Consider the following 27,265-nt stretch of genomic DNA (forward strand, 5'->3'; position numbering starts at 1 on the left):
GTGACTGCCTGTAAATTTGCTGGAGCCTGATATAATATGGCCTTGTGCTTTCTGCTAACTCACCTTCATTTCATTTTCATTACATTTGCTTGGTAGTCAGATTTTGGTGTGTGGATATTTTAAAACAATCTAACTGACATTGGCAAAAAATTAAAAATAATAAAAAAATGCACGACAGCATCAATTGTATCAATTTTTATAGATAAGATAAAGAAGAGCAGTTTCCCTTAGTTTTCTGTGCCTCTTTACTTTCTTACCCTCTCCCCTTGTGTGAGAAACTCTCAAAGTCAAAGATTTCTAGTTAGGCAAAGATGGCAGCGATAGCAGCAGTGCTTATTCATTATTGCAATACTGCGCGCACATCCCCTATTGGCAAGGGAGAAACTGCACAACAGTCAGTGAAATCAATTCTGTTCTATGCCCTAAACCCAATGCAGGTGATGCTCTCATGGCTCTCATTGGTTGAGCATCTCAGGCTCACAGACTCCTCGAGACTGTTGCTAGGATTCATTTCCATAGAAGGTCAATTACCAACCTCTTGTTTTTAGGTCTGCCTTGTACTTTTCTGCGGACAGAGAAGGGCAATGTTTCCAACAGTCAGTACATTCATTCTGTGCTGTGCTGGGCTCTACCCACCCTGCGTATTTATCTTGTGCTTGTCTCAATTCTCCCCATGTCAGAATGCCCCCAGTCTGAACTTAATTCTGTTCAGCAACTTTCTTGGTGGAAAAACTACTTATACAGCTGTTTTACAAGAGGGTTATACATTCAGTTAGGGCCTACACTATGTACTGAAAATACTGGAAACCTCCACTGCAAAAACACAATCTACCTCTCCCATCTGTGCAGCCTTGCAGACCCAGAGCATGCCAGGTTATTTCTGCTTTCATAGCATTTGCATGCTGTAGGGTGAGCACAAGGTTCTGCTGCTTGATTCTTCTGCAAGAGCTGCCTACCGGCAAATGGTTGCAGGGATGGAGGATGTGACAGAAAGCATTTGTCTCCACAAGAGCAGAGTTACATTCAGTGCAGAGTGTGAGAGTCAGGTTGGTGTGGAAAAGCACTGACACGCTGGGGATGATGCAGTGCTCACATGTCTAACACTCACAGACATTACTGTCAGAAGGATGGTGCTGTGTTGTGCTTCTACCTTTGGCAGCCCCTGGAGAAATGCTGTGGCACACAGAACACCTTTGTATTGCACTGACTGCTGCCATGCAGCATGGATTTAACACACCAAATCCAGAGGAGCGTGACTGCATCTAACTGCCCTGAGAAAAACTACTGTAGCTGAAGAGATGAGGAGGCAGCTGCTCATCTGCAGAACAAGCAGTACTGCCAGACATTGGGCCAGGTGAGCACCTCCTGCTGCAGCGTGATGATGACAGGGCTGGAGATGATCTGCAAAGCCAGCTTAAAAGTGGGAGACGTGAGTCAACATGGCAGGAGGACAGAGGTGTTAGGGAGCAGCCAAGGCATCAAAGAGTATCAAAAGGCTTTGAAAAGTATCACAAAGTGACAGCCAGGAAGACTGGGATATATCATGAGCAGCAACCTGGATGCTAGAGATTATTTGCTCCCATACAAAATGGTAGAGATCTTGCTGCAGACATCCCAAAGCCAGGCAAAATGGGAACCCAGAGCTCTGCCTGCACGAACCCCACAGCCATAGCATTGCAAGCTGAGCTGCCTTGCTGTTTGTTGCATTCATCCCAATCCCTGTGATTGAAGACTCAGAATGCAGTCGAGGCGATGACTGAGCATGAGAGTGACTTTATTCAATAAAAGACAGGAGGGCTTGAGAGGTCAAGGGTGAAGATGGGACTCCTCTTGTCAAGATGAGAGTGGCTCAGAGCTGGTGCTGCTGCCTGGTGCCTGGGACTGGCAGCCTGACTCTAAGTCCCCATCTAAGATGCTCAGCTTCACCTCACTGATGCTGCCCTGCTCCTGCATGGTGGTGCTGCTGTTGGGGCACTCGGGCTGTGCTTGGGATGGGCAGCACTGCAAAGGCGCTGGGTCACAATCCAGGCAGGTGACTGCTGTGTCTGGCAGGCTCAGGTCAGGAGCTTCAGCAGAGCCAGGAGATATGAGAGCATGAACGTGGATGAGCCCCTTGTGTCCATCACTGTTACCATATGGAAGGCTGTCATCCGAATTGCAGCGATTCATGCTTAATAAGAACTCTCCATTGATGGAAAGACACTGCTTGGTTTGGATCTTTGGGGTTGACAAGGGCTCGAATCACCTAGGAAGGCATAGAAACACAAGGGTTAGTTTCAAACATTTGCAAGTTGAATCATGGAAGGTTGTTGATACTTGGTAATAGAGTGGCGGCAGGAAGAAGCAAGTAGGCTTGAAGCAGCATAGCCACTGTCTTGAAAGTGATCCTCATTCAGGTCCAGCTCGTGTGTTGTTTCACTGTAATCTGCTTCTTTGGGTCTACCTAGTGGGCAGCAACACTCGAGCTGTTACTGATATCATTGAAAAGAACTGGAGACAATTGTTCTATTCCTAAGAGCTTCAAGGTGCCTAGAAGCACAAATAGAAACCAGCAGTATTTCATCACTTCACCAAAAGGAAGGTCAAACACCTGAGCTGTGAAGAGCAGTTACAGAACCTATGCATAAGATCACACCAGACATACTTTGTTCTAACAACAGTTATGGCACATAGTCCATTTCCTTCAATATTCCCAAAATGAAATGATGTGGAGCATTACAGGGAAAGAAACACTGCACACAGACACTATGACCCTGATTAGACTCAAGCAGCAGACTTAAAACAAGTCAGAGTTTTTGATTCCAGGATATTTCAGGACCTATCGTGTGAAATTCAGTTACACAACAGTGCCTAGGTGCCTGCGTTTCAAGCAACTTTCAGATCACAGCCATGTAAAATAAAAACAAATTCAGTGCAGAAATAGCAAGCCTGTACCTTAATACTCATGAGATTATCCATTTTTTACTGCATTCTGACTAAGTTCTAAAACTTGCTCATCCCAGTTCACTTCAACAAGTTCCACCAGTTCAAGCAATGCAGTTCTGAGATCCGGTGTATGTTAGGCAGATAGAATTGAACAGTGCAGAAATAATCTCTGACAGCTTTAAGAGCTCTGTTCTGCATACAAACTCTCAGTCCAAAACTATTCGCAGTTTTAAGGAAATGAACACCTGAAGCAGTTGGATCATCTGCCATTTGCCGCATTCTGCTTCTTGGCATCATGATTAGCACGAAGGGTTTTCTGCTGTCCTGCAGAGATGGACAAAGTCCTGCTTACAAATGGACCAGGTTTCAGTGTACAGCAGAGTTTGTACCAGACTAACAAGCCACGTCATTCAATTCATGTGCTCAGGTTGTTATGCACTCCGAAAGGAAACAGAACTAACTGTTGGATTCTGAAGGCAATCTGTGGGGTCCTACATTACCTCCTGATTCTGGAAGAGGAAATTCTAATAGCAAATGCAGAACTTTGATCTTTGTAGACATGAGAAGAGCTGGCATTTAGGAACATTCATTTCAGGGAAATCAAATGATGTGTCTCTATTTTTACTACAGATAGTATAGGGAGCAGCCAGTTGAAGAACCAGATACAAAAAATCCAGCCCATTGGCAAGAAAATACTTCTCCTTAAATTCTGTATGCTATCATGGTACAGAATTAGGCTACAGTGCCACATAGGCCAACCAAGCGTAGAACCAAATCCACAAAATACTGGTAGACAAAGCAGCAAAAACAGGGACAATATTCAGCAGACTGTGCTGTGGCCTTTCTACCCACAGCTCAGCATGTTCTGCCATCCGAAAAGCAAGGCCTCTTGTCAAGCTCAGCTATTTCCCTTCTCAGTGTATTCTAGCACCACTGATACCCACTGGTATCCTCCTGTAGAGTGCCATCATATTGTCATCATCCAAAGGAAAAACCCACACAGCAGAGCATACAGCAGTACACCCATGCTCCAAATATCCGCCTGAAAAACTAAAAGACAAGCTTACAAACCTGAAGCACCTCAAATGGCTTCCTGACAGACTGGATTGTCTGCCCTTGCCAAAGCCCACATATAGCCCATGAAAAGCTGGCTCTTTCCCTCAGGAAATAAAACCTTATTGTCCCAGAGAAAGCATATAACCCTCATTCAATTGCCCTTCCACTCAGCTTAGAGCACTACTAAAACCAGCATCTTCACCTTAGCTCATCACACTGCTGCAGTTCCTTTTACAAGGATTTCACTGGCAAAAATGAAATCAAAGCCGTCACAAGGGATTTAGCACAGTTACGTGTTACTGGCTACGAGAGCTGTCAGCACAGTCACCTGTCTGGCTTTGCTGCTGTTCTATTTATGTAGAGGCACAACAAAGTTCAGACACCTCACAGTGCAATTCTCACTTTGACTGTAAAGAAAAAGGAGGCTTGAAAAGCAGTGTGTGGAAAACAAAGAAACAAGAATTAGAACAACAGTGGGGCCATGGCACTTGTAGGAATTGCTCCGCCTTTAACAGCAGAGCGATTCAAGAAGTACGAGGGCATCCCAAACCAGACCAGTTTGGACAGATTAACAACTGCAAGTAGTGGGTTCCAAAATTCCAGACATGAAATCAAAGCTGGAAAAACTCTTCACATTTTCATCTCTCAATTTTTAGTACATTGTGCATTACAGTGCAAACAAGTCTTCACATACAACTTGGAAGCTAAAGACAAGTCTGACAAAACAGACTGCACAGAATGATGGATAATTAACAGAGCAAATTGCTCTTTCATACACTTAGTAATAGAAAGAGATCTCTGAAGTTGCTGTTCTGTAGAGCACCAAAGCAGTCGCTTGAGGCAGTTCAGGATTAGCCAGAGACAAACCAGCCAGCTGTGTGAACTGAGACCAATTGCACTTTTCTAGTCTGTGGCCACTGACAGCTTCTGAGAGCTACCAAGCAATGCAACCTAGCAGAATTCAGAAGGGAAACCAAGAGAGCCTACCTGAGCTCCACTGCCTTTAAATGCTCTGTGGAGAGGGAAGGAAAAGAGGGGAAAACAAACACCGCTCTACATCCCTCTGAGCCAATAGACACTTTGCCCTGGATTAGCTCTGGTGCTGCATAAGCTGGGCTTCCACAGCATGTGTTCAGGCGGTAATCAAGGCCTGCCTGGAATAACACAAAAAATAGAGAGAAACGTTTGCTTTAACAGAGTTTATGTCTTCTGGTCATAACACTTGAGAAGCCTCAGAGGCTTCTTCTCCTGTGCATATTTTCATTCATCTTAGAGTTTGCTTTCATTCAATGTGACCTCTCTAGGCAAATATTGTCTAAGACCATGAGCATCACATAAATGTGCAGATCTCAAGCTGCTCACTTATCTAGTACCCTTCGCATGATGCTTTATTTTCCTCAGCTGATCATCTAGATTGTGTCTGTTGATTGTGCAACAATAGCCTGTTGATCTCGATTACCTGTGAGAGGCTCTAACTTTGGCCAGGAAAAATCATTTGAGGATAAGTAATTATCTGGGACTCAGTAAGTCTTCCCATGCTTTCATAACAGCAGAGATACACACACACACAAACTCGTGGAACCCCACTGCTTTGCACAATCCTGTGCACACTCACGTGTGTCATGCACTGATTTCCCAGCCAGTCCTCGTAGGGTCTCTTACTTAGGACGGGAGTGTAGGGGAGCAGTCAGAAGCTGTTTGCATTCCCTGCTGTCTGCTGGGCAGCTTTGCTGGAGATGCTTGGGTTGCTTTGTTTTTCCTTGGGAGGTGGGAAGGAGCTTTGGGTTGGAGGCACATCCCGTGCCAGAGCATCCCAATGGCACGTGTGGGGCACTGATCTGCAGCAGATGAAGGGGAGGAGGTCCCAGCACAGCTCTGCACCATGCTCTGCCACACTGGGCAGCTTGTTCCTGGCTCAGCAGCGTCATCAGACAAGAAGCAGGGAAGGAAATCAAGGATGGGGGGTACCATCAAACGCAGTTAGTGCATGCCTGTGCAAGACAAACAGACCCAGAGCTTGCAGGTTGTTCCTGCTTTTGTAGCATTTGTGTGCTGTAGCTGAGCAAAAGGTTCTGCTGCTTGAATCTTCTTCTGCAAGAGCTGAGTACCGGTAAATGTCTGCGGGGATGTACTCGGTGTGCACTTCTGAAGCCATTTGAGAACCTAGTCGTTCTTGCTGCAGGACCCCTGTCTTCTGTTAAAAGCTGAACGGTCCCCAGAGCACCTGTTTCCATCAGCTACCACCATCCAAAACTGCCAGCCTTCTTACAGTCACCTGGCCCAAACATCCCTTTTGCTCTACACTTGATTCCTGCAAGAGATGGGAGCTCGGCACGCACACCATCCTTCCAACACCCCATCCCTGCAGCAAGGGATCACAGCGCTGGCACAGCTGAAACAAAAAGGGTGTGCGAGTTTCCTGTTAGCACTCAGTGTGAACCAATCTACCACTGAGCAACACCGTGAGTCCCCACTCACCTCAGCACAGGTCAACCTGTAACCCCAACCTTCCTCTATCCATGTGCACACGCACACCCATTCACCACCCTGCCTGCTTTGCACACCCCCATGCACACTCTGCATCGTGTGCCCTCCTTTGAATTCACAGACGTGTGCCAACCACCCCTGGGAACACGTAAGTGCCTACACCTTCCACAAACACCCCTTTGTGTGCACCTGTGTGCAACCCAACTCCTCAGCACACGCACGCGTTTGTGCCACCCTGTCCATGCACTCACCACGTGCCCTCCAGCAACCAAGGATTGCAGAGATGCTCCAGACTGTGCCAGAGATGGAATCTCAGAGTGCTGGGACATTACTGATCACTAAGGAAAACACTTGGAAGCATATTCAATCTGCAGAAGCTGTAATTACTGGGCACAGTTAGCTTTCCTATGGCTCAGCTGGAGGAGGCGGGTGCTCTCATACATCTGAGACACTCGCACAATGTTGGGATCATTCTGATGGAAACTATGTCTTCAGATATCATGGTTAAAACCATCCAAGATGATCATGCAGAGCCTTAGCTCTTGAGCAGCACTTCCTCCCCACCCTTCACTACTCCAAGCAGCTCCAACAAACTTCTCAGAAGAAATCCAGGCCAGCACAGACCTGGCAGACCAGAACCAAGTGCAGCTTGTGGGACGGCAGTGCCCACTCCTTGCTTCCACCCTGCTCCAGCAGGTTAAGGAGTCTGAGCCTCACTGGCCTTTGACAGCTCAAGACTTTCAGCACCTCATGCCAACATTTCTCACTAAGATACACCTCAGGCATTGAATTCTCTTCTCACTACCTCCTCCCAGTCCTCCCGTAACAACAGAAACCATTCAGATTCTACAGCAAACTACAGCATCTACCCTGCAAGAGCACACTGAACCACCTGCAACAATGAAACATGGTTTTGGAGAGTGGGTATGAAAACAAACCTTTAGACAGCTGTCTCCCTGTAGCCAAAAGGAAACCAAGAAGGAAAAGTCCAGCCTGAAACATGCCCATGCTACTAGCCCAGGTTTTTCACAGTCAATGCAGAATCCATCCTGTTCTTGAGGTAACAAACGACCAGTGAGTCTCCCGTTGCTCCACCCCTTCTCCTTCAAAGCCTGAAAAAGAAAGAATAAACAAGCAGAAGAAACCCAGACGTACCTTTCCACACACAGAGCAGAAAGTGGAACAGCAGTTGTCTCCTTCCTGAGACATGGTGGGGAGCATCCCAGAGGAAGCCCAAGTTCTTTGCTTCTCTCCACAGGGACTTCAAGCACTCTTGGCAAGAGCTGCTTTTGTTCTTTCTTCAATTGCTTCCATCACCAGAATCTCCTTTGGAAAAGGAACCCGAATGAAAGAATCAGCAAATGAAAAAGAATGAGCAATAGCCACTTTACCAGCTTTCTTCTGACACTCAATTTAGACTCTTGACTCGGGCAAGGTCTTAAAATCAACTGGTTACAAGAACTGTCCCAAAATATATCCAGCTTCTGTACAGCTGCCATTCTTTCTGACAGCGAGTGTAATCACAGAATCATAGAATGGCCCGGGTTGGAAGGGACCTCAAGGATCATGAAGATCAATCACCTCCCTGTCCCTGCTGGCCATCCCCTCTTCTGATGGAGCCCAGGGGACCATTTGCTCTCTGAGCTGCAAGAGCACGCTGATGGCTCACGTTCTGTTTTTCATCCACCAGGACCCCCAGGTCCTTCTCTGCGGGGCTTCTCTTAAGGACTGCTCCTCCCAGGCTGTAGAAATGCCTGGGATTCCTCCAGCCCAAGTGCAAAACCTTGCACTTTGCTGTGTTCAACCTCATTAGATTCACGTAGGCCAACCTCTCGGTTGAGCTCCCTCTGAATGGCATCCCTTCCTTCCACTGCATCAGCCCCACAACTCAGCAAACAGCAGAAGGTGCACTCCATTGCATCATTGGTGTCTCTGATAACCATGTAAAAAAGCACTGGTCCCAAGACAGACTCCTGGATGACACCACTTGTTATCGGCCTCCACCGGGACATCAAACCATGAATCACCACCCTCTGTCTGTGGCCTTTCAACCAATCCCTTATCCACCAGGTGGTCCACCTGTCAAATCCACATCCCTCCAGTTTAGAGATAAGGATGTGGTGGAGGGCAATGTCAAAGATCTTGCTCAAGTCCAGGTCAATGACATCTGTTACCTTCCTTTTGTCCACAAATGCCGTCACTCCATCATAGAAGGCCACCAGACTGGTTCGGCATGGCCTTCCCCTGCTAAAGCCACGCTGCCTGTCTTGGATCACATGCTCATTTCTTATGTGATCAAGCATGTCTTTGAGGCAGATCTGTTCTTCACCATCTACATCAGTTACACATTTGAATCAAATAATTGGTGTTCCTGTCACCAAGAAAACCTCTTTGTCTTCTACTCCTGCTGCACTTCTGTGCTTTCACCAGAAGCAAAGGGAGAGGCCACCTCCTAGATCCAAATTTTAAGAAACCAACACCCAATAGGTGTCATCTGAAGTAAAATAGCAGAGAAATTAAGATGACTCTTCTGCATCCAGCTTGGATCACTCCCTCACTCAGGCACACCACCATCAGATCAAGGAGATGCTGCCTTCAGCTTAGAGACTGTATGGGAAATCACAGCTTGAACCTCTGATTAATCAGCTGAGGCAAGTGTTGGGTCAGCTGCAGGAGCACAGGTGAGAGTAATCTAGCTGTGCTCCCAGAAGGGGTGGACCTCGACTCAACCTCCTCTGAGACCTCATTTAAAGGCTGACCACCACTGAGACAGCATGTCTTAGAGATTGCTCCCTAGTTGAGGCTGCCTCAGCTTTCTAGTCAAGGTATCGATATTGGTGAGTTTCCCTTTGCTAATAACCTTTGACTATTTACCACCATCTTGGTTAACATCTTTTTATTAACCACCCTTACAGAGACCATAAGGGTTTGGGCTTCCAAACTCTCAGCAAGCATTTGGATCAGACAGCTTCCTGCCGAGGAGCCCCCTGCATCACTGCTGCCTATTCTGGTACCGGACCCGCAGATGCTTCAGAGCTCATTAGCATGGACTTCCTTCCTCCCCTCAGCAGCTGCTCCTGCACTCACCTTCATTCCTACTCAGATACCGGCCGCTTCCAGCACCAGCTGACCTGCAAGACACAGAAAGGAAAGGTGGGAGTCATGCAAACGCACAAGCCCAAGGCTGTGTCACCACCGCATATGGCAGCCTCGGGAAGTCAGCTGAAACTACAGCCTTTGTCAGAATGGAAACAGGCACCGTCAATTAAGTGTGACCTCTGAACTCATTGCCACCATCAGAAATAGGCACTGAAATCGCTCACTTCACTGCAGCTGGTTAACTCCAAATTCTTTTGCTTTTGGGAAAATGTGGACACAGAATTGAAGGACACCAGAAAAACGACATCTACTTCATTGTAGGTGGTTAAGCTTGGAAGCAGGACTTGAGCAAGAAATGCTTCTCAGCTCCTTGAAAGGCACTAATCCTGACCTCTGCCACAGGTGCCTGAGTGACACAAAAGTTGAGCTGCCCATTCAGAAGCACGTGGGGCAGGCCATGGAGCGGTTACATACCAACACATGAACAGGCACTTTCCCATTGGAAGGGAAATCCCTTCTCCCTGCCATGCCATGCCCACACCGCTCCTCAGGGCTGCACTGACAGCACAGACAGAATTGAAACATCTTTTGTCATCATTGTGGTTTTTCACAGACCCAGACAATGAGATACTGGGTTGCTGTGTGGGTTCCCAGGCGGCACTGCCATTTCCAAGCCATTGCTTCCTAGGGGCACAGAAAGGAAAACGCCTGAACAAAATTTCACCCAGAGATTGCTATTTTACCATTCTTCCATGCAAAACAGGAGGACAGTACAGCGGATTTGTGCAGCTGCATCAACACCCTGGGTGCTAAAGGAATGCAAAGACAGAAATATCAAACCTACAAGGAGGGAAGCTATGTTTAGTAATATCTTTTCTCATTTACAACAGGCAGTTGGCACTACTAAAGGAAAATCCCAGGCCTCAGGTTCTGACAGTGCGACAATCTGGCACGGACTCAGATGTGAGTGATCCAAATGGTTTATTCCAGGTTCTAATACCACTTCTGTGAATTCACACGTTTTCTCTCTTAACTTTCCCACAGCCTTCACATGTCCACAGAACATCCCACAAACTCTCCTTTACGGCGCACGTAGGCACTCATCCCACCAGAGCCATCAGTCATTCCTAGCCATGTGCTTCTCCTCCAGTCACGGACAGTATCACACGGCCATCATGCATCTTAAATGACTTAGTTTTTCTGTTCTTTCTGGAGGTGTCCTTGGCTCCTAGCCTTACCTTCTCATGCCGTTCATCTTGCTCTGCAGCTCCTGCTCTGAAGAGTCTTCTTATGTTCCCACATGACAGGAAGAAAATGAAGACACAACCCCTGCCACCAAGGTCAGCTCTGCAGCACACGTTACCTGAGGAGCACTTGGCTACTCATGCAAACTGCACAGTGCCAGGAAGATTGTTACATGTTGCACTTCTTCTTCTCCTGGCTCAGAAATTAAATTTTCTACCTAGAAAATGGAAAACAAACAAACAAGCAAACAAAAAACAACAACAACAAAAAACACCTCACCTAACATAAAGGAGACATGATTGTTACTATGGAATTCCGGAGGGCAAGGTATTTGCCCTCTCTATGAAGAAGCTGACTGCAAAGGACTAAGAACAGCCACGATCACGTTGAGAACTTGCGGGTAAAATTCGGGACTGAACCAATAATGGGCTTCTGGAGGTGAGGGTCTGCTCCAGGCCGCCTGGTCAAGGGAGCCTGTTGATGGGCCCTGCTTACTGCAGCTACCAGAAGCACCACGCTCACTGACTCTCAACTTGCTGGGGGATTCCAGTCAGGCTGGGAAATCAGCATGGCTGGCTGCAAGCTGTCTGAGAGACTGCTGGACTGCACTGGGAATAACTTTGTGGGCCAAGCATTAAGCACACCAAGCAGAAGGGAAGCATTACTGGACATGCTGCACAGCAGGGGTTAAGACTGGAGGTGGTCAGGGCTGTAGTGACCATGCCCTCCTAGAGTTCCTCATCTCAAGGAATGCAGGCCTGGCAAAAAGCAAAGTCAGGACCCTGAGCTTCAGGAGAGTCAGCTGCAGGCTGTTCAAAGAATTCTTGGACGAGAGACACTGGAAAACTGTTCTTAGGGGCAAAGGGTTCAAACATCCCTTTGTGTGCACCTGTGTGCAGCCCAACTCCTCAGCACAGCCCTGTGCAAGCACACATTTGTGCCACCGCATCCACGCACTATCTATGTGCTCACACACACTCACACAACCACATCCCTTAGTGCAGCCCTGTGCGCACACACACTCACACATGTGTAACCCCTTCCTTTTTGCTTGCAGCAACTGGAACTTTTTGCCTATTGAGAAAGCTAAAAAGTGTGAGTTCCTCCTGACCCATATCAACAAAAATCTCAACCATAAAAAAGAGACGTCTTCGTATTCAAGCAAATGACAACAGTAAGACCATGCATGTTCTTTTGTTGTATTTCCTCTGTAATCATGGGGAGGATATGAAGAAGTGGTATAATTCATCCACTTCTGCACTTCAGGCACAAGTTCCTTAGAATTGGAAGAGACCCTTAAAGGCCATCTAGCCCAGCTCCCCTGCAATAAAAAGGGACATTCACAGCTAGATCAGGTTGCTCACAGCCTGGTCATTAGTCATCCCAGAGGCAAACCACATACTGAATGATCTCTCCTTCAGTCATAAATCCTTGGAGACAACAGCATTGACACTGCATGTTACTGAAGCGGTAAAAGAAATTGCTCCTGTAACTCTCCTTGTGTTAAGGAAAATGATGATAAAAAGCAATGAATGCTTTGGCAGGACACCAAAACCATCCTCCTTCCTTGATATCTGCTGCAATGGAACCTTCCACTGGAAGAAAGCCTCTGATGACTTGTCACCCCACAGAGGTGAGCTTTAGAAGCAGGACTGCTGCACAACAGAATGAACTGGAGCTCCTTAGCATCTCTTACATCCAGGAGGGCTGTGATCAGACCCACCTCTCACCTTCAGGTGCGCTTTCTGACACCTTGTCTGACTTCACTGTCACTGTGCCAGCATCCTCAGGCTTAACCTGCTTCATTGTCAGTGTGCAGCAATTGCCAATGTTCTTGATGTCATTGTAATTGTTGGTGTAAAGGAGGTTGCCATTCAGGAACCATTCCATGTCCTCGTCATCATGGGACAGCTCACAGGAGAAGACAGCAGAGCTCTCTTCTTCAATTTCCACATCATGCAGGTGCTTCGTTACTTCTACATTGCGGGCTGTGGGGAAACAAGGTGAACTGTTACCACTGTTACTATAAATCATACTGGGATGTGGTAGAATGGTTGGACTAGATGATCTTTGTGTAATCTTCTCAGTGAAGATTATACATTTATAAAGTTAGCAGGAGAGAACGGCAGAAATCAACCTCAAGAAGAGAAATCTGAGGTGAAATAGGATATGGAAGAGGCCACCCTCCCTGCTCATACCTTCAGCTGTCAGCGTGGCCTCAGTCTCTGCAATTCCTGCCTTGCACTTGTACACACCAGCATCATCGGGCTTCAGCTTCAGAGTCTTGAGCTCTACTGAATGCTTATCCCTCTTGATCTTGTAGTTCTCAGAGGGCTCGATGGGTGTGTGGCCCTTGAACCATTTCACAACCTTTGGAGAAGGCCTGAAGTCACAGGACAGGATGACAGAATGATGTTCCAAAGCTGTCTTGTCCTCCAACTTCCTGGTGATTTGTATATGGTAATCTGCAAAGCAGGGGTGGAAGAGAATAAAGGATGAGGACAATTCGAAGAAGAGGAAAGTCTCTTGCGTCTATTCCATTCCATTTCATTTCATATTCACATCGGTTCTTTGAACCACTCTAAAGATAAAACAAACGATTGTCTATAGGGAATGCCATTGACAACATTTCTATGAAGTAATACTGTATATTATCTACCAAATGCAAGGTCCAGCTCTTGTTTTGTGCTTATTAAATTGCTCCCAGTTGACGCTTTTACTCAAATAAGTGTGAGTTGAAAATATAACAAGTGCTTTAGGATGTGAATGGATAATCTTACGCTGGGGACAACAGCGGACAAAAAGCCTGCAAGTTTCTTTCAGATGAAATCAATGACAAATGGCATCAAACTTATGTGCTACCAAAGTTTAACTTGTCTAGTTCTGAAATACAATTAATTTCACCTGATTTGACTTCTTTGCTATAGCCAAGGACAAAACCTCAGCTCTGTAGATCTGAATAGTAAGCACATCACAGCTATTCAAACAGATCTTTTACTGAGATGCAGCTGTCTCATTTAGTGTCCAACGACTTTGAACTGGAAATGGAGCAGACCCTCCAGACACACACACAATATTTCAAAGACCCCAGTGAAGGAAGGCTGTACGTTAATTAATTCTTCATCTTCATTATGTAAACCAAGCCAGGATATGTTACCTCTGATGAGCAGACTGGCTGTGGATTTTGATTTGCCAACTGAGAACTGAATGGTGCCTGTCATATCAGTGGTGGTTTTCGGTATGGTCAGCTGGTGGATGGTGCCTTCTTACTGCATAATCAAGTTTCTGCCAGCCTGTAAGACTTCCCCACGTAGATACCACTTGGGAGGTTTCACAGATGGAATGGATATCTCGCATTCAAATTTGGCTTCTTCAGGCTCAGTCACATCCTCATAACACAGCTCCTTTACTAGATTAATGGATTGCTCTTTAAGAAGGATGGAACAAGAGAAAGCAGAGATTTAGAAGGAATGTAAAATACCCTTACATTATCACCCTACTTACTCACGTCAGCATTACTGCACATGAACACTACACCTATCAGCTCAAAATGCCTTAAAACGTCATTAAAAATAATAGAAAGAAAGAAATGTTGTTAAGAAGTCAGACAATAAGACTGACAACCTGAAGAGAGCCCAGATCTTCTGATTCCCAGTCCAACATCCAAATCAAACCATGACCTTCCCATACCGCTATCAAAATCCTCGCATTACGAAATGGAAAAGAGGTTCAATGAAACATGGTCATTGATAATTACTTTGGTTAAATACAGCAACTTAGCTCTGAACAACAAGTTTTCACCTAGTAAAGGTCTCTGTAGCTCAAATGTAATGACTCTACTTAGGAGAAATTCATTTTCCAGGAAGTTCTTGCCCTTATAATGGTAACAGTGGCAAAGCTGGGGACTGAACTCTTGAGTAGTGTGCTAACTCAAATGTCTCCCTTTTCTTTATCACACTTAACATCATATATATACCTAACATTGTATATATTAAAAAAAAACAACCCTGTGCTCTTTTCAAACATACAGAGAAAATGAAGAAAAAGTCAAGCTATGTTTTTATCCCTCAACGTTCAAACACAAATCTGAAGTCTAGAGGTAGAAAATCAACCACCTAAGAAAATAATCTGTTTTACTTAGCAAAAGTAAATCCCAAAAGACAAGCTGCATATTTTGTGGGCAGAAAGGTAGGTAGGTAGGAGTTTTTATTTCTGTGAAAGGTTCTGGTGGTGTTTAACCTCCTTGACATTAAAGCAAAAGTTGTTGGCTGGTTTATAACATAAGATAATTTAAGCAAAATCGTCATCAGAAGCATAATTACCTTTCACTGTAAGATGGGCACTTTTTCTGCTACAGATTTTATTTCTGCTGCATCCTTGACTTGGACACGTGTGTAAGTCAGCAAGTAGGTCTTTCCTGAAGCAGAGAACCACAGAGTCACTAAGGCTGGAAAAGACCACTAAGGTCATCTAGTCCAACCACCAACTCATCCCTACCAAACTGTGCTCTTGAGAGCAAACCCACACCTACACTTGGCTTCCTTGAGCAAAGAGCTCTGAGGCACATGGCCAGGCTGAGCATCATCCATCTGGTTTCACAGCATCACTGCCTGTTCTCTCATGTCAATGAAACCACCCATTCCCCCATGTCCACATTCCCACCAAAGCGTAATCTAAACATGGCTTCTACAAGGACTGACCGAATGCGGCCACCGTCACCATTAAAGTACCTGAGACAGAAGGATCACACTCACTGTCAGACAAAACCTCTTTGGAGAGGTGAACTGACTGCCCTGGTCACCCCCACTTTGGAAAGAACTGCACTCATTTCCTACCTGCTCCTGGCAGTGTGGGATGGTTGGATAGCATCACACTTCCCACACTAAGCATCCCACCTGTCACTTATTCCACCCTAACCTCAGTCCCAAAACAAAAGGGGAACTCCCTTCTGAACCCTCTTCACTTCATTTCAGATGTCTTATATGCTTGATCTCCAACCCACCCCCCACTCAGGAGAAAGATCCCCCTCTTACGCCCTACCATCTTGCCGCATTCTGATGTTGTCATCAGCCTTCAGCTTGTTGTCATCTTTGTACCACTGGCTCTGAACCTCATCGTGTGAAATCTCACAGACAAAAGATGCACTCCCATATTCATTCACTTCCACATCTTCCAGTGCTTTAACAATCTTGATATCTCCAGCTGTGAAACAGTAGAGATATATTTGTCAGGGTATTTCCAGAACTGAGTGCAGCATCTTTTCCTTACACATATTTGCTTGGAAAATAAGTAGGATTATGTTTTATTCTAAACCATCATCCATTCCTGAGTCATTTCTCTCTTCAACACAGTCAATGCATTATTGCCCTTGAACTTAAAGATAGACTTACTAGCTACAATGGAGCTCCCTGCAAAGAGTCTTCATGGAAACCAGAATCTTATTTATTCTAAAACCTTCCAAGCAAAATTAAGGGTAGAAAAACAATAGGATGGAATGAATCTTTAAGGTCATTTAGTTCCAGTCCCCCTGCTATAGGCAGGGACACCTCCCTCCACACCAATTCTCCTCCTCAGGGTCAAGGCTTCTCTCAAATCATTCTCCTCTAAGCCTGTGCCTGTGCTTGGGATTGCCCTGAACCAGGTGCAGGGCCTTGTACTTGGCCACACTCAAGTTCATGAGGCTGCCAAGGGCCCACCTCTCCAGCCTGTCCAGGTCCTTCTGGGTAGCATCCCTTCCCTCTAGCACATCAACAGCACCGCTCAGCTTGGTGTCATCTGCAAACTTGCTGAGGGTTCATTTGATTCCACTCTCCATGTTGCCTACAAAAATGTTAAAGAACACTGGTCCCAACACCACCCTCCACCTGGACACTCAGCTACTCACTGCAACTCTCTGAGTGTGACCATCCAGACAGTTCCCTATCCTGCAACTGGTCCATCCATCAAAACCATTTTTCTCCACTTTGGTGACCAGGATGTCATGCAGGACGGGATCAAATGCTCTGCACAAGTCCAAGTAGATGATGTCAGTTGCTCTCCCATTATCCACTGATGCTGTTACTCCATCATGAAAGGCCATCAAGTTTGTCAGGCATGGCTTGACCTTGATGAAGCCATATTGGTTACCACCAATCACCTCATCTTTATTTTCCAAACAACAAACCTGTCTGAACCATTGGCTTCTCTGCATGCTCATCATTAGTCTCTCCTTAGCTTGTGTGCCCACAACGTATGGGGAATGTCAGCCACAAATCTTACCTAGGGGACGTCTTTGCTTCAAAATCCCTTGAACATCACACAATCCCTTTTAAATCTCCAGGTCTGCACTTATTTATGTCAGAATCAGACCATATTTCTGTGCTGCTATTTCCCTTTCATTCTGAAGGGCTCGGATACAACTTGGATTAACCTCAGTAGCAGAGTTCCTGCATAAAACAGCCAGTACTGAAACAGCAACTCAACCTGGTTGCAGACTGAGAGAGAAAATGAGAGTTCACCACTTGTGAATAATGAGACTTCTCTTATCTCCCTGGGAAGTAATGCCCCCTTTTTTACTTTGATGGAGCTCTTTCCCATCCTAGAAGGTAAAATATCAAGTCAGATCTCCATGAGTCCTTCCATCTCTGCACTGAGCAAAGGCAGCCTTCAGATCTATGCTTAATTCACCCACTCCCCTAGAATTAATTGAACTGTGCTTACTGGAACATATGCTGAAGCTTAAGCACAGTGCAGTGTTTTCAACATGTAGGAATGGCTATAGAAAATTCAGAAATTCTGGCTGACCTATGACAGCTTAAAGCACTGCGGAGGACTGTTAACAAGCCCGTTTGGACATCACCTTGAATAAATGACGTTATCCCCAAGTAAGGGAAGGAACAGCTGAGCACCGGGGAGGTACACAAAGTGCCAGAGCAAATTCTCACACTGTCAGGTGCAAAGAAAACTCAGATTTCACCCTAAAACCCAGTTCACAACAAGGCTACAAAATCCTGGCTGAGAATTTCTGTGTTAGACTTGAAGCTCAAGACTGTACTCCAACCAACAATATTTTGTACAGCAAGACCTCAGGAGTTCACAAGAAACCAAAAACAAACTTCCATTTCAACTTGATAAATGAACTCAGGACATAATAACAAAGTGTGCTGATCTGGGCAAGTAAAAGACCATAGAGAAAAGAGAGCAGTGCAAAAGCTATCAGGCAAAAGCTCAAACTCTCATCCCTTGGAAGTGAAATTAAAGGCTCTCATTCATTTCCAGAGAAGTCAGAAAGGAAAATACCATTACATGCCATACCTTGAACCACTTGATGTCCACCTTGGGCCTGGACAGCTCACACTCAAATGTGACCTTGTCCTTCTGAGTGACGCTAATGTCTGCCAATGGTTTGCTGATTTACAAAGGCAATTCTGAGAAGTAGAAAGAAGGATGTGTATTTAGTTGGGAATGAGGTCTCTAGGAGCATCTGGCAGAAGGAATAATGAAAGGCAGTGCCTACTCTCCATGCTTACTAGAGCTTGAAATTAACAACAATAAAACCTGCTGTTTTGAGCCCATTATCATTACTTGTGCTAGGGACAATCATGTTACAACAATCCTCTTCATATTGGAGGGATATTCTGGTGGCAATGGCCCAGTGCATAACATTCTTTGCAGCTGGAAGGAAAGCTGGTTCTGCTGTTCAAGTAATCTGGGACAGGAGCAGATAATGACACCTTGCACCAACCAATACCTGTCACAGTGAGCCTCCCCGATGAATTAATGCCTTCTGCTTTAAAGGAAATGAGTCCTGCATCTTCAAGGGTCACAGAAGAAAGTGTCAAGGAATGTTTCTTCCCCTGGACACCCATCGTGATATTTGGTGCAGGCTTCAGCCGCACGCCGTCCTTCTGCCAAGTCCCTTCCACATCCTCATGGGACACCTCCACCGAAAAGGTGACAGTTCCCTTCTCAGGGAATTCCAGGGGCTGCAGACCTTTCACCAGCTTCATCTGCCGCACTGAAAGACAATGGGGAGAGGTTGGAGATTTCACACCAGCAGCTGAGAAATAGAATCACAAAAGGAATCAGAGAAAGGTTTAGGTTGGAAGGGACCTTTGAGATCATCCAGATCCAACCCCCCTCTGCCTTAGGCAGGGATGCTTCCCATTAGACCAGATTGCACAAAGCCCCATCCAGCCTGGCCTTGAATGCTTGAATAGCATCAGGACATCCAAAACAAGTTACTTCCCTCTTCCTCTCCCAGGTACAGTATCTGCCAATTAAGCAACAGCCTTTGCAAAGAAGAAAACTTGTTCATAACCAGGTCCATGGGTGCTCTTAAATGGATCCTTCCAGATGGAAAAAACATTTCAGGTGGCCTCCTAGATTTTACCTCTTTTTGTGTTGCACACAAGACTGAAAAAAAATTACTTTTGCAAAGTTATTCTTGTCATAAGGAAACAAACATTTGGGGAATGGCAGAATGGGGTAAATTTACCGTCACGTCAAGGAAGTTGAAATATCACTCACATGTTCTTGGTGTGGTTTCTGCTATAATTATTTGGACTAATTAAGCTTTTCCCTGACGAAAGCCTAGAAGTATATCACAAGAAGGACCAACTTACCCATGACCTTTCATTTGTCTTACTCAAGCATCTCCTCCTGACCATAACTGCCAATCAAATATTCAGCCAGACTACAGGTTTGAGCAGCTGGGTTGTTTCTAGGATCTCCTGCAATCTCAAGCTTGGAACACTCACTTGTCTTTTGACTAAGTGTCTTTTACAGTGCACTAAAACAACAGGTTTTCACATGGCTATTCCTCATTTACCTTGCTCTGAAATCATTCTCAAACCATGCGGGATCAGTCCAGGGAGAAGGGGAGGAGAGGGGAAGGGAAAGGGGAAGTCCACTGTCCTCTAAAATCAGGCTTCTTAGCCTAAAGCTCAACAGCAAATAGCAGTCCACTTCCCCACAATGCTAAACTCCAAGCATTTAAAGAACATCAGCTGACCTCATTATGAGCTCTAACATAGCCAAAGGAATTCATATATTCAAATATTCTCTTGAGTGATGAGAAATATGGAGCATAACTTCAGACTTCTGCTGTTAAACTCTCACTTCTATCATAAACCAGGGTAAGAGTTCAATGCTGTTTTAGATGGAAGACTCATACTTTAAATAACTCAGCTCATTACGGCTTGGATTCCCTACTACAATTAGCTAAATTCCAGTTTGGATCATGCTTCACCTTGGATCACTTAGGGATTCAGCCACTTAATGGTACTAACTCAGTTTGTCTACAGATAAGCTGTTTTCTATAGCAACAATAAGCTGTGATTGCAACTGGATGTCAGGAGAGCACAAATCCCGCAGTTATCCTGCACCAACATCCTCTCCTTCCATCAGAACTGCAAGTTTTTAAACCAGACTCATGCAAGCTTGCATGACACACCTTGTGCAAAACTGTTGGCAGCCATCAGGACAGCCAGTTGCTTCCTGTATAGACACTGTTCCATCAGTTTGGGTTTTTTGCCTCGCTAGAACAACATCCAGTGGTGAAAACTCACACAACTGAAACAACCACACTGATATACCACAGTCACTGGAGGTGCTCAAGAGCCACGGCTATGTGGCACTGGGGACGTGGTTAGTAAGTACAGTGAGGGTGGGCAGGGGTTGGACTCAGCTATCTCAGTGGTCTTTTCCAGCCTTGGGTGCAACTTGTAAGAGGGAATGAAGCAGCAAACTGCCCAGCACTGAGCTGCATTCTTCCGACACGTGGTATCAATGAAGTGCTGTATTTCCCTATCTTCTCTGGAACTATTATTCATCTAACCTAACTGAAACAGTAAGCCTGAACCTAGATATAAATCAGGATCATAGTCACCCGTGGTTCACTCTATATTCAGAAAGACACTCTAGAGGGTAATTCAGTGCATCTAGAAATTAAAGTAGTCTCTGAAGGTCTATGTATTTTCCAATGTCTGTTGGCCGCAGAAGGATGTGAAGTGATGGACATGGCCCAACGATCAGCACTGACAGTCAGCTGCAAGTTAATATCTGTGGGTTGTTTGGTTTGTTTGCTTGTCTGTTTTATTTCCTACAACCATTCAGTTTGGAGAAAAGATGAGCAACTGCCAATAGAAGTGATAAGTGCACATTTTGGGACACAGAAGCAGAATTTTGTGACAACTGTCAGCCCAGAATATGTTGATGATGAAGTTGTCCTAACAGTGCATGCCAGTGATTTGACAAACCCTGCTCGGTATGACACAGTTTGTCTTTAATTTTTGGTATCTTTGATTCCCAGTTGGCTCTTAGGCAAAAAAAAAAAAAAGCCACCCAAACAACCTAGTCCTCATCTCATCCTTCCCATCCAGCTGCTGCCTCACAGAAGGTGTAAAATAAAAACTCTCTTGGACTAGCAGAGAGATTTGCAATGGAGTAACTTAAGTAAGGATGGGAGACTGAAGGTGTTGGGGAAGACATCCAGGCTTTAGCTACAGGGCATGCATGCAGAATCACAAAACAAAGGCCAGTCAGAGAAATCAGAGCTTCGTCAGAATTAATGGGGTTGTTTCTACATGCCCACCCTTTCTGCCAGTGTAAAACCTTCCAGTGAAAAAAAAGAAAGCTACAGATGGGTGGGGAGAATTGTTGGTGAAATTATTTGTGATATTTTTTGCTAATAATATGCTTAAAATCCTGGAGCAAGACTTAAAGTTAAGCAACTCACTCTATGTAAGTAGACTTACAGAAGGGAACCATAAAGCTTATGGAAGGGAACTGTCAAGCTAATCCACAGCTAAAACAGAGTAGAGACGAATTGCAGGAGCTTGTTTACTTTGCAGAAGTGTGAGCTTTAACCACTGCTGAGCTCCTAGTACAAAAGTCTGAACCAATGCAACAAACCAACCCGTCCATGTGGTACGAAAGAATGTACTGACACCACCCGAACACAAAATTCTATGGCTGAAAATACCCGCAAAAATCATCCAGCCCTTCTCCATTGCTCCAGGACATGCTCAGCTCTTTGTGCCCCAGATATTTCACTAACCTTTTCTGAATCCCACAGTGAAGGCTTCAAAGCCCCTCCAAATGACTTATCCAGTCATCCAGCCATTAAAAAGCTTTTCTGTTGTAGAACTTGCATCTTTGTCATTGCAATTGAAGTCCCTTATTTCTGCACAGAGAACAGATTGTTTGCTTCCACTTTATAAGAGCCTTTTATATACTCAAAGCCTGCTATCATATTATATATGAGCACCTTCAAAGAACCAACAGAGTCAATGATTTCATTGGAAGCATCAGATTTTATGACTCGCAGGAAGTGATCACCATAACTCACACTCACATCCCCTGCCTGTAGGTTGTATCTACAAAGATGCAAGAAGAAAAGAGGCAAAGAAGGGGTAAAATAAATCCCATCTTACATTTGGGATGCTTAATTCCAGCCTTGAAGGCTGATTTGCCCACTTAACAGCTGTGCTCTTCAGAAGCAGTTGTTCCACAGTTATTTAGAGAGAAAGACAGGTTTTGTACTTGGTTGTTAACACAAAGAACAGCATAAACACACAAATGAACTCAGCTTTGCAGTGTTGTAATGGCTGATGAGGAAAGCCAAGGATCCTTCCACACTGTCAGCCTCCATTTCCAGAGACATACCTTTGGGGGTGATGGTAATGCTGCTCTTGTCATCTCTGGACTCACACAAGTACTCTCCCTCATCCTCAGCCTGGATCCCTCTTATTGTCAGGGTTCTTCTGACCCCTTCCTCATCAATCTGGAAACGTTTGCTGGGTTTGATCTCAACTGCATTCCTGCGCCACACCACCTTCCCTTTGGCATGGCTCACTTCACAGCTTAAAGTGACACTGCCTCCAATCTCAGCATTAACAGCTTCGAGCTTCTTGGTGAACTTCACTGGGATTTCTAAGATGCAGAGGAAAGAAAAGAACTATGAGAATGCACAAGTTAACAAACGTGTTCTACAAAACCAAATGAAAAACCCCATGAACAGACACACTCGGGGATCATGGCAGGCTGAAAGAAATCCAAAAGATAGAAATCTGGAGATATTATCAGCATGGAATTATATTATCATTCTATTTCTGCAATGTAAGAACAGCGCCTTAAAGAGACTTAAAGACTACCTTCCAGTGTCTCTAATCTTCTACCTAATGAGATGTGTGGTGGTTTTTTGCTGCTATTGTTGGTTGGTTGGGATTGTCTCTTGTTGCTGCTTTTATTGTTCTGTTTTTTAGCATCAGAGTCTAATTTGCCTGACTACCATTAAAAATCTGTACAGATGGAAGAACCCCAGCAGCCACAGTTGTATTTCATGTCACTGGAGACACAGCCAATGGAATCAGACATCTGGGAATGTGACACATTCAACCTGTTGACATGACCTGCTAGCAACCACTCCCATGCAGTAACAGCCAAAGGGAGCTGGTGGGGTGCATGCCAGCTGCAGATTTCTCCAGTGTGGGTGTCTGAAGGGACACAAACCCCATTCTACATCCTCCTCATCAGCTCTGACATGCTTAGCAGAGTCAGGAAGAGCTGAGGCTCTGAACACAACCTACCAACTGCTTTAGGAAGAGATAGAAACTGGGTGATGACAGTGAAGAGCAAACACCAGAAAAGAACCCATCATAGTCCCTGAGCTCTCAAGTGGCCAGCAGAGGACAAACTTGGATCTCTGGAGGCAAGAAGGTCTTTTCTGGTCTATGCTGGGGATGCTACAGCAGCTGCAACAGCAAATCAAGAGTAAAGGTTGGAACAGCTTGTAGAATAGGCCAATCTTCTTCACTTCATCCTCCCATAAGAAAAGAGCAGCTGTAAAAAAGGACACAACTTGCAGGCTTCTACCTCCTTATCTTTCACTTCTAACTGAGAAGTATTAATATGCTGAGTATGGCCTAAGTAAGGCATATTTTCTATTCATTCTACTCCCAATCTCTTGGCCTCTTCATCTTGTACAACACTTTGCCACAGAACTGGGCAGTTCTGGGACACACAGCAGCAGAGGGGATTGTCTTAATCACCTTCCTCCCTATCTCTTTCTCTGCTCTTCAGAACATCCCATGCCTGCTTTCAGCTTCTGCTCACTGACACAGATCAGGTGATGAGGCATGCAAAGATGAACAAAATCTATATAGAAGTTCCTTAGTCAAAAATATTCCACAGCCACATTTTCACCTCGCTACCACTACATTAAAAAGGAGAATCCAATTAGTGGTGTGGGTCATTGATGTTGTTCCAGGGGGAACTGTGGCTGTTCCATGCCCACAGGGTAGAAGACAGACAGTCTTCCTCTAAGCCACATAAACAGCTGCTTAGTGCTCCCAAAGCGAATATCAGCTCTTCTGTTGAAACAAAGTGTCAAATCTAGGCAAGAAAGAACCGAGGAACTGAAGGAACAAAAAGGGTCCTTGAACACCAGTCCCATGGTTGCAAGTCACTATGCAAACATATTGAACCCAAAAGAACATCTGTCCTGCAGGCAACCAAAACCTGAGTTCCTTTTACTTAAGACCCACTGTGAAACATCAAAACACATAAACATGTGATAGTCAAACCACTGGCTGCCTTTTCATGACACAGAACAGTACTCCTGGCTTCCTGATGGAAGGTTGGGAACATGCAGCCAAAGGGACAGGATCAAAGGCCTCCCTGAAATCTAGAAAGATTACATCCTTTTCCTTCATACACTGAGTCGGTGGCCTTATCATAGAACAAGATTTGATGACCAAGACTGGTTGCACACACGCTCCCTCACCGATGTTTAGGCCACCAGACTGTTTACCCGGGCAGAGCTTCAGCACACAGAGGCATTTTGACCAGAACCTTGTGCTGAACTCTAAAACTTACCCCCAGGCTTCCTGACTGTGTGGTACTGGCACGTCCTGTTTGGGATGGAATTCTCAAGGGAATGTGCTTGCCACGAGCCTTCTTAGACTGAAGCAAGAGATAGGTTGCCACAACTGGTCGTAATTCTGCTAGAAAACAAGAGGATGTAGATCTCTTCAGAAACATTGTCAGTACAAAGAAAATTTCTGCATGTCTGCCATATTTTCCCCTTGATGTGCAACCTTCACGTCTGATCACATTAGGGTAGTTTCAGGCCTCAGCTGATTCACACAATATGTCTGAGATAAAGAAGCAGACTATTCTCATTTTTGCTTGAAAGTTAGTGTATTGTACAATTGCTGGAAGTGAAATCTTAAGCTGGTGCCAGAATCTCTCTACTGAAGTGAATGGCAAAGCTCCTACTAATTCAGTTTGCACAGCATTTCAGCTGGACTCCCATTTCTGGGGGCAAGTTTCAGCCCAGCTCCAAGGAGCATCGACATTCAGCTGGACTTTCAGCAGCTTTTTGACTACTATGAGAACCGTGGGTACAATGCTTGACAGACTCAGTGTAGTATAATAAGCTTGAATTACTTATCAGGCATTAGAAGTCCTTTGAATTAAGACTGTGATAATATCACAGACTTGAACTAAAGAACTTTTTCCCCTTGTAGGTCGATCGTTCTCTTTATTCCCTGTACCTAAAAAAGAAGTAACAGTGACTCCACAATTGATCTTGCCTAGATAAAACTTACATTTTACATCTAGTCTTACTAAGGTTATATGGAAATCTTAACAATCCTTCAAATTCTACCGCTTTCTATTTAACAGAAAGACAACTCAATTTCAAGAGACAACTTTCAGATTCAGGTTAAAGCCAGAGTACCCATCATGTTTTAAATCTCTTCTACAGCTTGGAATGTCATTATTGACATTTATACAGCATCTCTAGAAGCACTCAGTTCAGCTTTTCTCATTTCTTTTCTAAAGTTACTGGAATTAATTTATTTCCTGAAGTATTTGTGAACTGTAATTCCCCAAATTTGCTTGGTTGTGTTACCTGATGTGTTGATATTTTCCACCTATCAGTGAATCATTTCAAAGCAGGGAGTTAAGCCAGCATGTGACGTCTGCTGTTCATCCATCAGTTTCTGTTTTGAGTCTGCCTGGACTTCCAGAGATTCATAAGGATTTCAGCATGGTAAAAAAATAACAAAAAGGCTGAAAAAACACAATTAAAGGAGAAAAAAGGAATAAATGTGAACTTCAGAAATGCAGTTATTAGGTAGACTATGAGGTTCTGCAGTGGTAACTTACCTCTGAAAGGTGTGAAATATTTCATGTTTGAGAATAAGTGAGTGTTAGAGTCTGTTAATACAGTAAGGTTATTTACTGTAGGAGTGGGCTTAAATACAGAGAATTACTGACATACGTTTATTACCTCTGATGTTAATGCTGATCTACTCTCTCTTCTCTTGTTGTGAAACACAGAAAGCTGTTACACAGTCTTCATCAAGGTGTCCCAGCTGCAAGAATAAGACCTATACTGAGGAAACAGCTTTCAAGTCATCTCACAGCCCAATCTCACCGTGGTAGTGTTCTGCTGTGCAGCAGTCAATAATTAGCCATGATTTCAGATTCTTTTTTAAATAGTGTTATGGCTACATATTACAAGGAGTAAACAGAAAGAGTCATCCAACTTCAGCAACTAGTCCCTCTGTGGCAACAGGTCCTGAGTTCTGAATTCAAGTACAAAAGCCTGTCAGCAGATGAGACCTTTTACTAGAGCAGAAGTGACGCTTCTATCTCTTCTTGATTCCTAGTTCCATGGCGTGCACAGCATGCTGTGCTGCATGCACAGCACAGCTGTTCTTCAGAGCAACAGTGGTACCCAGTGACCAACAGCAGCCATTATCTGCAAATACACAGAAACTTCCCAGGATCTGCAGCAACAATCTCCCCACACACTCCACTTCACACAGACACTATGACCCTGATTAGACTCAAGCAGCAGACTTAAAACAAGTCAGAGTTTTAGATTACAGAATATTTCAGGATCTATAATGTGTGAAATTCAGTTACACAACAGTGCCTAGGTGACGGCATTTCAAGCAACGTTTAGATCACAGCCATGTAAAATAAAAACAAATTCAGTGCAGAAATAGTAAGCCTGTACCTTAATACCCATGAGATTATCCATTTTTTACTGCGTTCTGACTAAGTTCTAAAACTTGCTCATCCCAGTTCACTTCAACAAGTTCCACCAGTTCAAGCAATGCATTTCTGAGATCCTGTGTATGTTAGGCAGATAGAATTGAACAGTGCAGGAACTCTGACAGCTTTAAGAGCTCCGTTCTGCTTACAAACTCTCAGTCCAAAACCATTCACAGTTTTAAGGCAATGAACACCTGAAGCAGTTGGATCATCTGCCATTTGCCGCATTATGCTTCTTGGCATCATGATTAGCACAAAGGGTTTTCTGCTCTCCTGCAGAGATGGACAAAGTCCTGCTTACAAATGGACCAAGTTTCAGTGTACAGCAGAGTTTGTACCAGACTAACAAGCCACGTCATTCAATTCATGTGCTCAGGTTGTTATGCACTCAGAAAGGAAACAG

The 27,265-nt window shown here is 44.7% G+C and overlaps 1 protein-coding gene and 1 long non-coding RNA gene across 4 annotated transcripts; both read right to left on the reverse strand.

Moving 5' to 3' along the window:
• Positions 1–12,950: 12,950 nt before the first annotated feature.
• LOC146754833 (myosin-binding protein H-like) lies at positions 12,951–15,223 on the reverse strand. Its single transcript, XM_085526475.1, has 4 exons — positions 15,135–15,223; positions 13,970–14,239; positions 13,011–13,277; positions 12,951–12,964 (listed from the first exon to the last, which is right to left on the reverse strand). Exons 2-4 carry the CDS (start codon positions 14,031–14,033, stop codon positions 12,951–12,953), a joined length of 345 nt encoding a protein of 114 aa, XP_085382601.1. The 5' UTR covers positions 14,034–14,239; positions 15,135–15,223.
• Positions 15,224–22,464: 7,241 nt separating this feature from the next.
• LOC146754834 (uncharacterized) lies at positions 22,465–26,549 on the reverse strand. Of its 3 annotated transcripts, none has more exons than XR_014938558.1 (5): positions 26,090–26,549; positions 25,709–25,869; positions 25,243–25,349; positions 24,670–24,794; positions 22,465–22,725 (listed from the first exon to the last, which is right to left on the reverse strand). It is a non-coding gene; the product is annotated as an uncharacterized LOC146754834 (long non-coding RNA). The 3 variants fall into 3 exon arrangements; XR_014938557.1 differs by having other exon boundaries at positions 25,709–25,814; positions 26,090–26,548; XR_014938559.1 differs by lacking the exons at positions 25,709–25,869; positions 26,090–26,549 and having other exon boundaries at positions 24,670–24,797; positions 25,243–25,296.
• Between the last annotated feature and the right edge of the window lie 716 nt (positions 26,550–27,265).

The sequence above is a fragment of the Coturnix japonica genome, chromosome 37 (assembly GCF_054131305.1).
Source record: "Coturnix japonica strain WE chromosome 37, WE-NBRP24, whole genome shotgun sequence".
Lineage (NCBI taxonomy): Eukaryota > Metazoa > Chordata > Aves > Galliformes > Phasianidae > Coturnix > Coturnix japonica.